At 36.4% G+C, this 16,655-nt stretch overlaps 1 protein-coding gene across 1 annotated transcript in view; it reads left to right on the top strand.

Moving 5' to 3' along the window:
* The window catches only part of LOC145689862 (discoidin domain-containing receptor 2-like), a 581,986-nt gene extending 571,270 nt beyond the window's left edge, over positions 1-10,716 (top strand). The window contains exon 18 of the mRNA XM_081764130.1: positions 6,254-10,716. Within this exon, the coding sequence (XP_081620256.1) occupies positions 6,254-6,400 (147 nt within the window). The 3' untranslated portion in view covers positions 6,401-10,716. The remainder of the gene's footprint in view (positions 1-6,253) is intronic.
* Positions 10,717-16,655: the final 5,939 nt, after the last annotated feature.

Genomic DNA, 16,655 nt, shown 5'->3' with positions numbered 1-16,655 from the left:
CGTGTATCTTTCCTAAGCAAAATTACTCAAGTTTTTCGCCGATGACAAGGAATTTGTACGGTCAATAGTTCTGGGCTTTCACAATTTGGATTCTCTGTAACACAATACATCGAATCAACCGTATACCGTGGGGCTTGGTGCACAGATTTTTGTATGTGTGTCGCTGTATGTTATATGATTTATAAATTCTAAAATTTCGCTTACACTAATATTACACTACCTTTTGCTTACACATATAATTGCATAATATGTTCTATCTCTACTTTAATCTTTACTAAAATTGGAAATGGTAGAAATCTGCAAACACTTTCCGTTTCATTATTATTTGAGAACTTATCACGCCCTATACAAACCAAACACATTTATATTGCTACACGTTTTATTTATCATTTAACATATTTCTAGATGCAATCCAGCAATGTTTTATACTGCAAAAAAATTGACAATCTTTATTATTAACAACTGTAAGAACATGAATACTAATAGAAAACGATATGTATGTATGGTTTGTATTTAATTTTCCAACCCTATTATCAAGGGCCCCAATCCTAGGGGGCCTGGGGCCCCCAAAGCTGATGTGGTTCCCTATTGTATTTATGAATTCACAATATTTGGCATAATTTGAATGCAATTTGTCCTTAAATCCTCATATATAAACACCTTCAGCATCTGAATGGGCTCCCAAATTTACAGATAAATCGGCTCCCTTGCCTATTATATTTGGTTAGTGAAACCGTGTAGAAACTGAAAAAAAAAATGCTAGAAAGACCACCTAATGTATTCGAAACCGAATCTTCCATTCTGGATGACTAGCCTACTTTCATCCTGTAAAAAGAAATAAACACGAACTTTAAACTTGTAAAATTAGATTATCATATCAACTTTACAGTTCTGTCCTTATTACGCATTGAATACGACTAGATGGAATCGTTAAAGCAATATATTAAAGATGATTAGTCTCTTTTCTTTGAGCTATTAAAGAGTATATAACACACTAAAGATTAGAGACATGATAGGATATATTAAACCCAAAGCAATAATATTAGGGCTAGAATTTAAAGAAGAATTGTGCTTTTAAGTTCAAATTAAATTTCTCCAAATTATTTATTTGCTCTCTGTTATAAAGATTATCTACGTTTTTCATACTATTGTGGACAATATTCTACAGAATCAGGTGAGCTATTATTAACTTTTGTGCATTATCTTGTATGAATTCAAATGCACATAATTTCTACGACGTGTTTTATCGAGTAAGATTTATCATTATGAAGCCATGTTTAGTACGTGGACCCTGTAGCGCCCTCAGTAGGATATCGGAATACTTCTTGCAAGAGGGACATTTATACACCATTCACATGATTAAGCCTGCAGAATGAACAAAAATCATATCATCAAAGTATTACTATGCAGGGCCGTCACGTGAGTTGAAAGCGCCAAGGGCAAAAATTTCCAGGCGCCCCCTCCTTCGCCAGTGTGCTATGAAAAACAACCAGAGTGTATTTATTCTGTACCTCTAGATTTAAATACGGAATGTAAGATCATGATGAATTATAAAATTTGTTGGTATTATGTCATTTCTTTTAAAGCGAATGGCTTTTATAGTTAACACATAAAAGTTAATAAAACATAGTTTTCAATCATTGTAATCGAGTGCTACTCTTGTTTATTTTGAACTTTATACACATCAACATAGTAATAGCATAGAATACACAAATAGAAATACAAATGTTAAAGTTCAATGCGTAAATGATAAAACAAGCAGTAATTTTCTGACTTTCGCTAAAACCCAACAAATTAAACTTTTCTTTCCTTGTGATTAACATAAATTTTTGAGTAAATTTATCATAGCGTCGGAATACTAAAGTAACTTTTTCGGGTGACGTTTGTAATTATTTGTGAGTATTTGGTTCAATTCAATTCCATAATTATAATTTATGTTCGAAATGAAAATGTACGGTTTGTTAGTGTTTGTGTCTGCAGGACGATGTTAACGATACGTTCTTCGAAAACATGTAGTGTAAAGATCATAACTTGAATTTTGTTGACTTGTCGTTCTGGTGCCCCCTCTGGTCGCGGCACCCGGGTCGTTCGGTCGCGGCTCCCCACGCGACGGCACTGTTACTATGCTTCCTCAATAGCAGACAACTGCGTAAAAACATGATCTGTTTACGGAAAGGCAGTTTCCTTTGCAGCGAAACTGGTTCGTACTTGAGATGGCCGGAACCGGTTCCTGGTAGAACCAGTTTTCGACTCTTAACGGATCCGGTTCCAGAACCAGGTTTTCGAATCCAGATATGGAACCGGTTCCGGAACCGAGTTTTCGGATCCAGGTATGGAACCGGTTTCTAAGATTTGGTTCTGGAACCGGGTTTTCAGATCCAGGTCTGGAACTGGTTCTGAAAACCGCATCTCCAAGAAAAAAAACTGGTTCCACCGGAACCAGAACTTTGTGGCCATCTCTGGTTCGTACGCCGCTACAGCAGTAGGATATAAAAATGAAGAGATAATGTCAGTACGGAAGAACGATCGTGCTTTGCTCTACTCAATATGGTCAACCACGTGATCAGAGACATTTTATACACATCGCCATGTCGAGTCATACAAAGCCGTTCAGAGTGATAACTCAACTCTGTAGCACAGTAACAGGTGTGGAGTCGTGTATGTCGGCCGATTCGATCCGTCTGTTGAAAACTACACTCACGGCGAGAATTGCGTCCCCTTCCAATGTGGCACAATCGCTTGAGACTACATTGGTCGCATGAATAACATATCTGAGGCGTCATTCGAGGAGGACAGAGGGGGCAATTGCCCCTCTGAGTTTCAGAAACATATGATTTTTTTCTTTTTAGACTACTAATATACTAATTGTATACTAATATACTAATAAAAAGCGTGAAACTTTTATTTTGGTGGGCAATTTTGCCTCCCTCTTGTAATATCTGAAATGACGCTACAGTTTCTGGTGTGTTGAGTTCATAGCAGTCGTATTTCAGTTCAGTCTATTTCTACCTCTCTTATAGTGTTAGTTAAATATGCGTTAGACGTAATCGTTGAGTGCGATCTGTCAGCATACACTAATAAACATAAGAATGGTGAAGCGGAGTTCACCAATGGATACAACAGACGATATTTGCTACTACGCATTGAAAACAACCTCACCACGCACTACCACATTTAGGATCCTAGGTCACACTCCCTTTCTTGAGGAAACCTTGGACGCCATATTTTATCGGGAAAATGCTGTTCCTCGTGCAACTAGGAATGTACAAGCTTTTAAGAGAAACAAGGGATGTCAGTGTTTTCTTGGCTGTCACGATCAGCTTACAGTACTGGAACCGGTCACAGCACAGACCCGGAGATCAACATTGTCCCTCATATTGGAAATATGTATGGCGATATTAATGCAATTCGAGAAAACACTGCTCTCTCTTCTCCGTTTTCTCACCAAACTTATAATTTCCTCCCTTGTTTGTTGTGTGCATCTGAATGTTCAAAGCATTGCACTGTAGAACTACTACAATATTTAACAGAGTATATACGCGTGAAAACTACAGAATTCTATCAAGCGTCAAATCTGTGAAAGTTCTGTCGAGCGAATCTGTAAACTTTGTCATTTAGAATATGACGGATGTCTCTGGGGTCAAACATTTTTTTGTTAAACCATTCTTATAATGTATGGTCGAAAACCACTGTATTATTATTCTAGCATCTTGATAGAGATATGTCACACCAGGAATAGCGGAGATCACTAGTCTACTATAAAATCCTGCAGTAACTCTTCATACTAGATAGTTTGGCTACTTTAGGTTCTTTGGGTCTGCCTGGGATATCAGGTCTGTATGGATCATTCGGTGTGGGAAGCCAGAACCAGACCCGTATGACCTGCTAACTTAAGAATCATTTCATTACTGATATCATCCGTCAAACGCGTGAGAAGTGGTTTCTCTGTACCGTGTTTGAAATGGTTCTTCAGCAGTTAGTTTGTATGTCTTTTCGACTCGCATACAAGCATTTTTTTCAGGCTATGTCCGAACTATATAACGAATTTATATTTGCTTTGATGTATAGAGGTTCTGATTCCAACACATAATCACTTTGCACTATATTGAGCAATCAAGATTAAAATTATTGTACATTTACGGAATTGTAATAATTTCCCTACATCTGCGTAATGAGTCTGTGGCATAAATTCCGTTTCACTCATACACATTCTACTTGCTGTTGCATATTTCACAAAAAGAACATTACATTTCATGAATCAAATAGAACGCGCAAAGCGAAGTCTAGTAGTAGTAAGTAGTTCAGTAAGTCCCTTGAAAACTAATCACCTATATATAACAAGACTAAATCGTGACTATAAAACTTGCTTTTCACAGGGCAAAATGTTGCAAACCTAAATAGTGAATTTAGTATCACTAGCTTTAAGATTACCTTACTCTGAGGGAAGAACATAGACTGAAAGTATTTGAGAACAGGATCCTGAGAAGAATATTCGGACCCAAGAGGAACGAGAATGGGGAATGGCGGAAACTTCATAACGAGGAACTACATAGTTTATACGGTTTACCCAACATTGTTAGGGTCGTCAAGTCTAGGAGGCTTAGGTGGGCAGGTCATGTAGCTAGAAAGGAAAAGAGTAGAAACGCTTTCAAAGTCTTGACTGGTAGACCCATAGGAAAACGACCATTAGGAAGACCTAGGCGCAGATGGGAGGACAATATTAAGATGGATCTCGCAGAGATAGGAATACAAAGTAGAAACTGGATGCAATTAGCTAAGGATAGAAGTCAGTGGAGAGCTTTTGTGAACGCGACACTGAACCTCCGGGTTCCATTGGCCATAGAGAGAGTTAGTTAGCTTTAAGATTACATGTATAAGATTACAGCATACAAAAGTATTGAATGACACAACTAGTGTGGAGTATGCATCCAGGAACCCAAGGTCCAATCCACCATGTAACGATACGACTTGAGGTTCGGGATCCTAGCGAGGAGCCCACCAATAGTGCGGGAAAACTTTGACAATGTGATTGAAATGAAACGTATGATTCTAACAATAACGATTGGTATCAATAATGGTGTATAAAGGGGAAAGATGGTAGAGTAAAGGTAGCAACTAATTTCAAACAGTCTCACTCAAAATGATGAAGTTCCATACTCCTCCCTCTTTGATAGGCGATCATGAGTGATGTCCCCAAAGTTCAGCAGACTCACAGTTTGGAGCGCCTCGTAGATACCCATTGGTGCAGACTTTATCCGTCAATCGACTCTGGCATCGAATGACAGAAAGATTCCAGGACAACTAGAAGTTACCAGCGACAAATATGACCAACAAATGATCAAGATCGGGCTTTCTCAATTCATTTTGATCCGACTGTCCCTCTAACATGATGGGAGAGCAGATGGTAGTGACACCCATAAGACTACATGAATATGATAAATTAAAAAAAATTAACAACTACAATGTTTGTATTTCCACATGTCGATGATTAAACACAAAGAAGCCACACTTCCCACTGAGCTTACTAATTGACAGGAAGAACATACCGAAAGCAGTAGCAAAGAGACTCGCCAGAGGCAAAGTACTTACTTTCCAAAGCCAATAGTTCCTTATTGAGGTGATGACCAACAGGTAGATGAACATTGAGGACAATGTCTCGAAGTAGCATGACTTTGAGGACCAATAAGATCAAATCCTCGAGAAATCAACTAATCTTACCAAAAGCACACTTAAGGCGTCGCGTGTGACTCCATGATGAAACAAGGGCTAAAGGTACTAGAGGTCGCTACCACTGTTTATTACAAATGTTTCTTACATATATAAAGACTTCCTAGTTGAAACCAAACTTCCTTGAAGTAAATTTGTTTCCTTGAAGTAAAATTTTGATGTTAGATGGCGACGTCAAACGAAAGTTCTGGGTAAAAGACCATCAGGCAATCAACTCAAACTTCCAAGGCTTGTCGGCTCGTAATAGATGAATGATTAATTTTCCCACGTGGATAAAGACGTCTTTGGTCGGTTCTTATTTTATATACCGTCGGTTCTTGACAGACAGGAAATAAACCCACATACTGAAATGTTTTGTAACACTTTCTACATTTGTGAATAGCATAGTTAGGAAACAAAACTGAAGTTCTTTAATATCATCTTTAGACTATGAGTTGAGAAAATTTTTTCCTCTTGTTCTTTTATCCATTAACACTTACCTCTCTTGTAAAGTTTATCATTGTAATTTCTCTCTTTCTTTTTTCAGATAATGCTACCAAAGCCTACACTATGTGCAACAGAAATGTATGAACTGATGACAGAATGTTGGAAAAGAGACGAAAATGCTCGACCTACTTTTAAAGAAGTTCATACTTTCTTTAAACGGAAGAACGTAGGTTATCAACCAGGTTGAAAACATTCTTTTAAACAGAAGAACCTGGGTTACCAAGTAAGCTTTGAACTTTCTGCACTTTAAATATACGGACTACATCCAGAACATATTTAAGAAAGATCTTCCGCCTGAACTGTGAACATTACAGTCTGTACTACGTTGATCATTCTAATACTAAATTTGTTTGGTACTTTATGTTCTTCGAACTTTCTCCAAAAAAAAAAAAAAAACATATTGTAAAACAGTGAATGAATTAACTTGGATGTTTGTAAATGAAGTAAAATTGTGAAATGACTTTTGTTGAAGTGTGTACGAAACAAATTCAGAAGCTATTTACTAATATATCGTATATGAAACAATTTATATTTTAGTGCAGAATCTTGAGACATTTGTATTCTATTTTTCACACGCTAACAAAGGTTTCTTGTACCATCTGTAAATATTTATCTCAAATATTGTTGAAATTTTGTACAGTTATCAAGAGACTGAATAGTGGAGTGCAGTGTGTAATTCTGTCTTTAGACATGTTGAAAAACAAGCATACTTTTGATAATTTCAGCACATATGTAAATCACGTGTGTGTTAAATTCTTATCAGATAAATTGAAAATGAAATGCTGATAGATACAAATGTGTTGTTAAATGTAATGTTTTCCTTTTGAGTCCTTGCTTACTTTCACAATTCTATCAGGATGAAACATTGAATCATGAAAAATGATCTCTTCTAAACACTGACCATGTTTCGTGTTTATTACATGAATACGACAATTCATGTTACTTACTGAATTGAACGTCAAATCGCACCTACTCGAGAATTGGTGTTTTCAACTTGTATATACAGACACTCATGATAAGTAAGCAACAAATTGAAAGTAAGATATACATTGTATATAGTTCAATGTATGTTTCATTGTGTAGTTTAACAGCATATGCAGTGACGTATTTAAACGGGGGGTTCTGGGCTTAAGCCTTCCCGAAATTTTATTTAGTATTTTAAAGTAAATGAAATATCTTGCAGAATTTTCACATTTCCAGGAGAAGTTAGCAACGCACCCCCGAAACAAAATCGTTAATACGCCACTGACCATATGATATGTAGTCCCGTCTAATTTCACTTTAGATGAGGATACTTACTAACCTTTTCTTTAAAAAAACATACTTTTGATAACATTTATTTTCTTTAGTGTTCCCAAATTTTTTTCTAGAAGTGAAAGATAATAGATAATATTTTAATATTCTCGTAACAACAGAAAAGTGAAACTTTCATTCCTTTACCAAGCAAAATATCTTCGCTTATAAAAATCATCTTAACCATTTATTAAATCTGAATATGAGGTTAGTTTAGGTTAAGTTCGTTATAAATCGTTCACTTTCTCTGTTTCTTTAAGTAATTAGGCGATGATGAGTCGTGTCGAAATTGGCCACAGTAGGTTACGTTCGTTATAATCTGATTCACTTTCTCTGTTTCTTTAAGTAATTCGGCGATAATGAGTCGTGTCGAAATTGGCCACAGTAGGTTAAGTTCGTTATAAATGGTTCACTTTCTCTGTTTCTTTAAGTAATTAGGCAATGATGAGTCGTGTCGAAATTCGCCACAGCCATTGGGTCCTCATAAGCTTCTGCAGGAATTTCCTAACGGATTCACGGAGAACGTTTATTCCTAATGAAACATATTCAAATATACATGCAAGTACGATTATTTCAAACTAAATAACATATCATGTACGTGAGGTTATTTGTGAGTGATTATCTTGAATGCAACGTAAGTTGTTTTATAATTTTCAAGAATTAATTTTTAATCTTCATTTTTTTAATTCCCAAAACATGAAAGAATATGAGGGTAAATATTGATTTTGTTAGCCAATACAGAGTACTGTAACGTCATTTTGTAAAGTCGCTGTTTTTCCACATACAAGTTGAAACGTTGTACTTTGACAAACGTTTGTTACAATAAGATTTAAAATTATTTTTTGTACTCTACATTGTAAATGTTTTTTGTGTTTTGTTCTATCGTTTGTTGTCCACAAAATAGGATGTATTATTGGACTAAAATTATTTTTATATACTTCCTAGGCATCCTGGGGAAGTAAGTGTCCAGGCATCTTAAAGATATTTGAACATTCAGAAATCTAGTACTTTTCAGCATAAAGGATGGGAGAGAGGAAGTCCATTGCTCTATAGAAAAAAATGATAAAGTACAAGAATATGGAGGTTGATGGGTTTAAGGTAAAACCTAGAAGCAAAACGGCAGCAATTCAACATTTCCAGTCAACGAACACTCGTTTCGGAGAAATTGTTAAGTTCTCGTTGGAACCAACAATGCACAGCAGTTGTTCTTTAGAATGTTGCAATCGATATCTGTTCCTGCTGATAGACCACTGGAAATTACTTGCTGATAGTACGCTATGTATGAAACAGTAATGTTACTATACGAGCAGGAGTAAAAGTGGATCTGAAAAAGTATGGGGATGTATGACGCCACGCCGTCCCCCGTGCCAACCTTTGACCATTGTAATTTTTTAAGAAGTGGAGGACGCCATAGATATTTTTGTAAGTGGGGCAACGGCGTAACTTCGCGTTCCCTCTGACTTTTAATCCTGTATACGAGCAGAGATAATCATAAGTAGTAAGCGTTATAAAATATAGAAATATGTTCATCACACGAACTTTAGCTTATTTTCATTTTAACTCGTTATCGGAGGTATTCCTCACTTCTGATTTGTGCAAATACTTTCAAGAAAAATATACTGTAATGTGAGAGAAGAATAAGAGGCAGTGACGTCTTTACCTTTAATTTGTTGGATTTGGCATGAAGAGGACTGTGCAAAGAAACTTTTGGAAACATTTTTTTATACCGGTAAGGATAGTTAATGTTACTTGCTCTACATTAAAATATTGCATATCTGGAATGCAGTCGGAAGGCACTTGGGAGTTTACCCTACATATTCGTGATTGATTATTGATTAAACAGAAGCCTTCATTTCGCAGAAAAAGATTCAATCTGCAAGAGGTGTAAATGATTGAGAAGAAATATACGGGTTATTAAAAGATTGAACCATTTGGGTTAATATAGGAGATGTATTCCATTCCGATTAGAAATCATGTCAAAGATGACAAGCACCAACATCTATATTAGAAAGCAAACCTTCAGGGATTGAGATTGATTATTTGATTTGATTTTAGTGCACCTTTTGCTTAACTAATCAATATCAAATGATTTTAGTAGAGGTGGTTTCAGGGACTGGCCCCGAAAAAGGAAAGTCTCCTCGAAGTCGCCGCATCTTTTCTTGATCACACTCCACCTAGGTGACCAGCATTTTCGCAGTACTAGTTTCATATCTTGCTAGCTATTTCGTATCTTATTCAAAGCCTCCCCCCTCTCCGAGAAAACCTGAAATCATCACTGGATCCTAGTTCTTAAAGAGGAATTGGAACCACTACTTGGGGTTGCATCCGAGCGAGTAGCAGGTGCTCGTACCGAAAACAACACTGCAACCACTGTCACATAATATATAAATGTTAAAAAAACTTAAGTATGAGAGGGATGTACCAGATGTAATCATAGGCTAGCTAGAAACAGACAAGCCACCCGAAGACTTTCGGAATCCTAGAATACTTTCGAACAACTGATAAGATTCTTCCAATCGTCAGAAGTAAGGGATCTTAGCTTTCTTAGCAATAAAAATCTAGTTAGCTTTAATGGAGGTCACAGTCTTTGATGTCTGGAGGACAATATAACTCAGTACTAGAGTAAACACCTTTGGTGCAAGGGGTTCTTTGTTCACCCCGTGCCATGTGAGTGTTTGGTGAACAATATTAATAAGTATACTTTCATTGGTGATCTGTCTCTTTGAGTCTACAAGGTATCAACGTGGGACATACAGTAAAAATTACACTTTATTACCATTTCGTTTCGATGACAATTGAAAGGGTTGAGGTTACGCTTGTAATAGAATTTGTGAGCCAATAGTTGAAAGTTTAACATATCTTCTGAGCCGAATTTCCATGAATCATGGGTCAACAACTTTACTTAAGATATGAATCATACCAAGTACTAGAACTAAAGCAAAAAGGCAATGATTTAACTCCGAAAGGGTTATCTTCAAACTTTGAAAGCAACAAAAGGTATTGCATTAAATTAGTTTTAAGAATGTACTATATCTTAGTGATTTTGGACTGTAAGTTACACAATGTACAAAGATACAAATAAATAGAAGATTATAAATATAAATATAGTAATAATTTTAAGAAATGGAAGATAAAAGAGTAATAACATCGAAATTCATTGTGATAAATCTTTTATAAAGAGTTGATTTCAATAAAAATAAGCTAATAAAAGTTTTATTTTTATTTTTATTACCATTTCTTTCTCCTTAATATCTATTAAAAAGTGCTTCAGTTCACTTAAGATTCTTCAAAATGGTTGTGGTCTCCGCATAAACACACATTTTGATGTTTGAATTCAACAGACATTTTTTTTGTTTGTTTCTTGGAAACGAGTATACCATGCTAACATGTCGAAAAATTTACTACACTACACTAGTGGAAATCTTACCGCATGAGAGTATTGATCCACTTGAATTAGAAGCAGCTTTTAATCCTTCAGAATATACTGCAAAACATTTTCCTTCTTTTGATTTGGATAAGAGAGCTTAATAACGCTTCTCCATTACTAAATGGAAACTTTATATTTCAGTAAAACTGAGAATTTTTTCTTAAATCAACGCATGAAAACTATGAAAGGACTTTATTTAGAATATGGGTACATACTGAAATACATTGATTAATATATTCGTTAATGTGATTTCCGATATATCATGGTTTATAATTTGATACAAATATTCCAATTATTCGATTTCAATTCAAATTATTGCGGAAGCAAGATGAGCCCACTTTCCGTACAACCAGAACACATTTTAGTTCGAGTAACCACTCTTAAGGTAGTTTTTCGATTATACTTGATGCCGCCTCCTCACCAGCAGAAACTGCCCATCTCTCCCTAAGGTACAGGAGAATATTTATTTCTTCTTATGGGATCGTTATATATAAGTAAAGATTGAAAAACAATCTTGTTTCTTTCTAAATGAACCATCTGGCACATCTTGAAAATCAATACATGTTAACCGCCATCATGATTCGATCTGTTTCGAATGTATCACGATTGCGGGAAATCGTTCAACGTGTTGGTGGTAATATTCCAAACTGTCTGCCAATGCCGATGTACCTCGTGAATGTCCTCTTACTGGAAGTACCTTTCAACAAACGATTAGTGAATCTCACCCATTGTTGCTACTCGACTGTCTTCTGTCGTACTGGCTACTATGACTGACTTGTTCCATCACCAACCACCACGTATGCGCGGTTCAAATTGCCAGCTCTATCTACCACGACGAATTTAATGCCTTGCAGTGCACTACGCATTTGATTAGTAAGTGTAAATCTTTTTGTTTAGAAACTATTTAATTACAAATAATGAGTACATTTTTTAACCACTCGGAAGTTGTCCTTGCCGCTTCGTTCGGACTCAACTATGCTAGCACCACCACACGCTGGAATTAGGAACTACGAATTCCAGAATTTCGAGTTTAAAGCTTTATGCCGCAATGTATAAATTATAACACGTTAAAAATAGAAATGTATACTTTTTACGTATTTTGTACCAGATATACTCCTGGTATGAGGGTACCTGGCTAGTTCTCGGTTATATAAACTTGTGGTGGACAATATCGTGTTCATGGGGTTTCCTGAGGTTCTCCAGTTTCCTCCCACATTATCACTCAAAGTGAATTAAAATTATTTCATTATTTCAATAATTCATTTTAATTATTTTTCGTGTCTTTTAGCCCCCAAAGGGCATGAGCAATGGACGTTAAACTATAAAAAATCAATATGATCTTGACGATTTCCTGGCGTCTACTATTAATCCAATGTTCTCGGGATTGCTGCCAGAGTGATTGTTGCTGTGCTGAGCTTTTGTTACCATACAGCGACAACATCTTCAGGGTTATGTGTTGGAGTGTGCTGGTCGTACAATTTATATTGTTACTTCCTAAAGACTACAATATAAATTGTACGACCAGCACACTCCAACACATAGCTCTGAAGATGTTGCCGCTGTATGGTAACAAAAGCTCAGCACAGCAACACTCACTCTGGCAGCAATCCCGAGAACATTGGATTAATTATAAAAAATCATTCCATTTTATTTTTAAAAAAATGTATACATAAGAAACAAAATATTCCACCACTTTCAGAGAAAAGTGCGCCCCTGCGCGAGGAAGCTAGTTACGCTAGCCGAATCAAACCTATCAGAGAGATCATCCAAATATTCCGAGTCCTCAAACTTTAGACAGTCTTTAGGTGCTCTTAATAAAATGAAGATGACAAGACTTCGTTATTCGCAAGATACTTTCAGCAAATGCCCAATTGTAATTGCAATTCTAGTTGACTTTAAGTAAACTGAAAAGTCTAGCTAAGTTCTCTCTGGTTATGTCTCGGATTGGGTGCAGTGTGACTACCCAGTAAAAATATTTCGTACTAACCTATGCTGAAAAAAAAGTGCTAGATCTGGGGGAAAAGGTACTAAAATTTTATCTGCTTCCATTTCCTCCTATTTATGACATTTTCCGATATTAATATCTTATTAGAAGGTTTCCGGCAGTTCCCCCTCCCCTGTGGGTAGAGGAGGACCTCTCCCATTCTAGAAAGAATCCTCAACTTTAATTTTTTTTACAGTCAAAATTCGATACAAATCGTTCAAACCATTTGCGCCCTCCCAATTTTGACTTTACACCCCCAAAACTAAAAATCCTGGCGGAATCCCTGCTTAATTGTCGTATTAGAACTCACTGTAAAACCACGTATGTAATACAAGTATGACAAATATAGAGGATGTCGGGAGAAAACAAGAAATATCATAAAATGGGCTTATTGAGGAAATCGAGTTTTAATTCCTTAATAGTCTACTGTTTAAACGGAGTACCAAATGCGTAATATTGTTTACTGTGGTCATTTATTAGTTGGAGGCGACCAGACGGCACCTATGTCCCACTTCCGCTCTTGTAAATACCACTGTTTAAAAAAATGGCAGAAAAAAGTTACCCGGAACACTGAAATGTTCGAACGTTGCCAAATTTTCTGCAAGGAGCTGCCAAATGTATTTATGACAAAAGAAGATGAAGAGAAAAGTAATAGATTTGTTTGTGAAGGTACTAGAATACCAAAATATTATAAAATGTACTAGATCTAGTACGAAAGTACTAGTGGTGGTCATACTGATTGGGTGACTACTCATTGGTTCTGATGAACAAGAAATCTAATAACTGTCAACTTAACCCTACGTGCATCAAGGGGTTGCGCGTAACATCGTGCACCAAGGGGTTGCGCGTAACATCGTGCACCAAGGGATGATTCAAAAATGTCCACCACATAAACTGTAATTATTTTTCCCAGAAAATGTAATTTTCTACTGTATTTTGTACTAAACGTAAATTAAGACAACTAAATGCCACGAACAGAACAGTTATTATGATGTTAACAATTTTATTTGTTATTCTCACAATATATTTTGAAAGCAAAGAAATGCTACTAGCACATTTTCCTAATTACAAGAATAATGATATGGTAGTACAAACAAGTTATTTTCATTAGCGAGAGCTACAGAGTAAACATTATTTTATTATAGCCTATTACCTGCCAAAAGTCATTTATCGGTTACTCTGAATCAATAATATTGCATTTACAAGCGAGGCATACGTTGGTTGTTTCACTATGTTTTCCACAAACAAACGCTTCACACTTTGCGCATGCAATTGTTGATTTTGAAAGTTTCTTCAATTGAATATTTTTTGATTTGGCTTCTTTGCAACAAAGAACTCACCTTTCTCTTGCTGTTTTTGATTCTTTCACTTCCGTAACACTTTTGGTGACTGTGTGTCCAAAACATTTTCTATTGCTGTGACAACGTGATTCTGGAGACCATTTGGATCATTAGCTCTTTCCTACACATTTTCTTTGATAAGTTCCATGCCGAGTTGTTGGAGGAAACTATACCGTTTGTTAGATCTTTTTTTATGCCACTCTGGATTATTCAATACATAAATAGTATATGAATTGATACAAATGATATCCAAGAACGAAAAAAACACATAGTGGCAATCATCGGATGTTCCTTATGATGGTATACTTCCTGGCCATTTGGTCAATGGAGTCGACTCTGTCTTTGGTCGAGTTATAAAACAGTATAATATCGGACTTATTTTTATTACTTTAATCGCATTTTGTATCCGCATGCTGGGTCGAGAGCATGACTAGTACTTTCTTTGGTTTTCCCGAACAATGTACGACACAAGTGTGACTGATGGATTACCAGTAGCAGGATCCGTTAACGCAAATATGGTAGAGTGTAATTCTCTGCTTTAGTGGACTTCAGTTCTTCTGTAATGTGCTTCCTATTGCACTGCATCGTTCCAACTACAGTAAGATTATAGTCCCTGTGCAATTCTTCGGCAAGCTCTAAAGATGTATAATACCTGTCAGTTATCACATTGCGTCCTGTATTTACAATAGGAGCAACAAGTCGTTTTACTATTTTTTAGGGCTCCTCGATTGGGGGGGGGGGGTAGATCCTTCTACTTCGCCGGCATAAACTTCCGTATTGTGGACATAACGCTGTTCACAGTCTGCTAACATTCTTATGAATGTCCCGTACTTTTTAGGCTTATCTTTCATGAACACCTTGAACGGGCATCTTCCCCTGAAAGACGAAAGCATTTCATTGACAACAGTGTTTTGGCCAGCTTTGTAGTGCTTGGTAAACATTTCATTTGTAAGCTGGAATATTTCACGTAAAGCATAAAATTCGTCTGTAGCTCTTCTTGTAACACTTGTACTTTTATAATCAAATCTGAGAACACTAAGAAGTGAAGTGAATCGATTTCGACTCATGCTTGCTATATATGATGACCTACCATGTTCTTTTGACCATAGATCATAATAGTTCAAATTGTTGTCGTTATTTACACCCATCAAAATCAAAATTCCGATCAAAGCTAGCATTGCAGTCTCATTGGTTTCAGCAACATTTCTTCTTTGCGCCTCTTCATTAGTGTATTTAACAATTAGTGACAAAATGTCTTTCGTAAAAAAAATTTAGAAAATGACTGTTATACTGCTTACTTTTCCTGATGGTCGCAAGCCGGATTTTTGACGAATAATTTTCTGTTGCGTTCTGCGTGCAAGACGGGGAGTTTCTTTAGTATACACTCTGCCACATTTAGCAATATACGCCATACCCGATGAAGGGGAAAATCCCTCTTCATCGTCACTAATGCTATCACTATTATTCATTTCTTTGAATTCTTGATCATAATTCGCATTGTCTACATCGCTGAAGTGATCTTCGCTTTCACTTAGAATTTCATCAACGCCAGATACAGAGTCACTGTCATCTGTGTTCACTTGCCACTTCGCGCTCAATGTCACTATCAGAAACAAAATATGCCATATTTGCTTTCAAAAGAAAGCAAAAACGTGTGATGTTTATTTCACTCACAGTTTCCACCGAAGGATCGCGATTCTCAACTGTTTATCACAAATACGTGATACTAGATATAGTGCGGAGACGTGGTTTCGAAGCTGCGATTGGCACACCGCCATTGGTGAATGAAATTTTGTACCAGCTGTGCCCGCAGCAACGCCTAGCGTAAGAATTTTAAACTTTAACTTGATATAACTTCTTGTGCATTATGATGACACCCTGCACCAAAGTTGGGTACTTTATGTCCACCACGAAAACGTTATTAAAAAATGGGTTAATTTTCATAAATTGAAAACACTGAAAAGCAGAAAGTACAATTTACATTATTTTTTACACAAAACCTGAGTTATGGTGTGATACTAACGCAATATCCATAAAAATTCATTTTTGGAAAGGGTGAACACTTTTAACCCCCCTTCGTGCACGTAGGGTTTAAGATTCCCAACACTCCACTACCATTTTACATGCATTATGTTAGTATCTATTACTGCTCACGCAGGTGATTGCCCTTATTTTAACTTCCAGTTCAGCAATAAATCTGCGATAGTTGTGTCACTCCAAATTTCAGATGCTATTTAATTCACATGCTTAACATTGGGTGATATCAATAAAACGGAGAAGTTACTCATTACGCCCAATTTTGAAGTAGTTACTCGCATTGGTATCAATAAAAAGAGAACTGAGCACTAGTCGTCTTGGCTGACCTCGAAGAAGCCCCGCCCTTTTGAAATAACCACAC

This window comes from Thermobia domestica, chromosome 7 (assembly GCF_964235325.1).
Source record: "Thermobia domestica chromosome 7, izTheDome1.hap1.1, whole genome shotgun sequence".
NCBI classification, from domain to species: domain Eukaryota; kingdom Metazoa; phylum Arthropoda; class Insecta; order Zygentoma; family Lepismatidae; genus Thermobia; species Thermobia domestica.
This window is presented reverse-complemented; position numbering and strand designations above follow the sequence as displayed.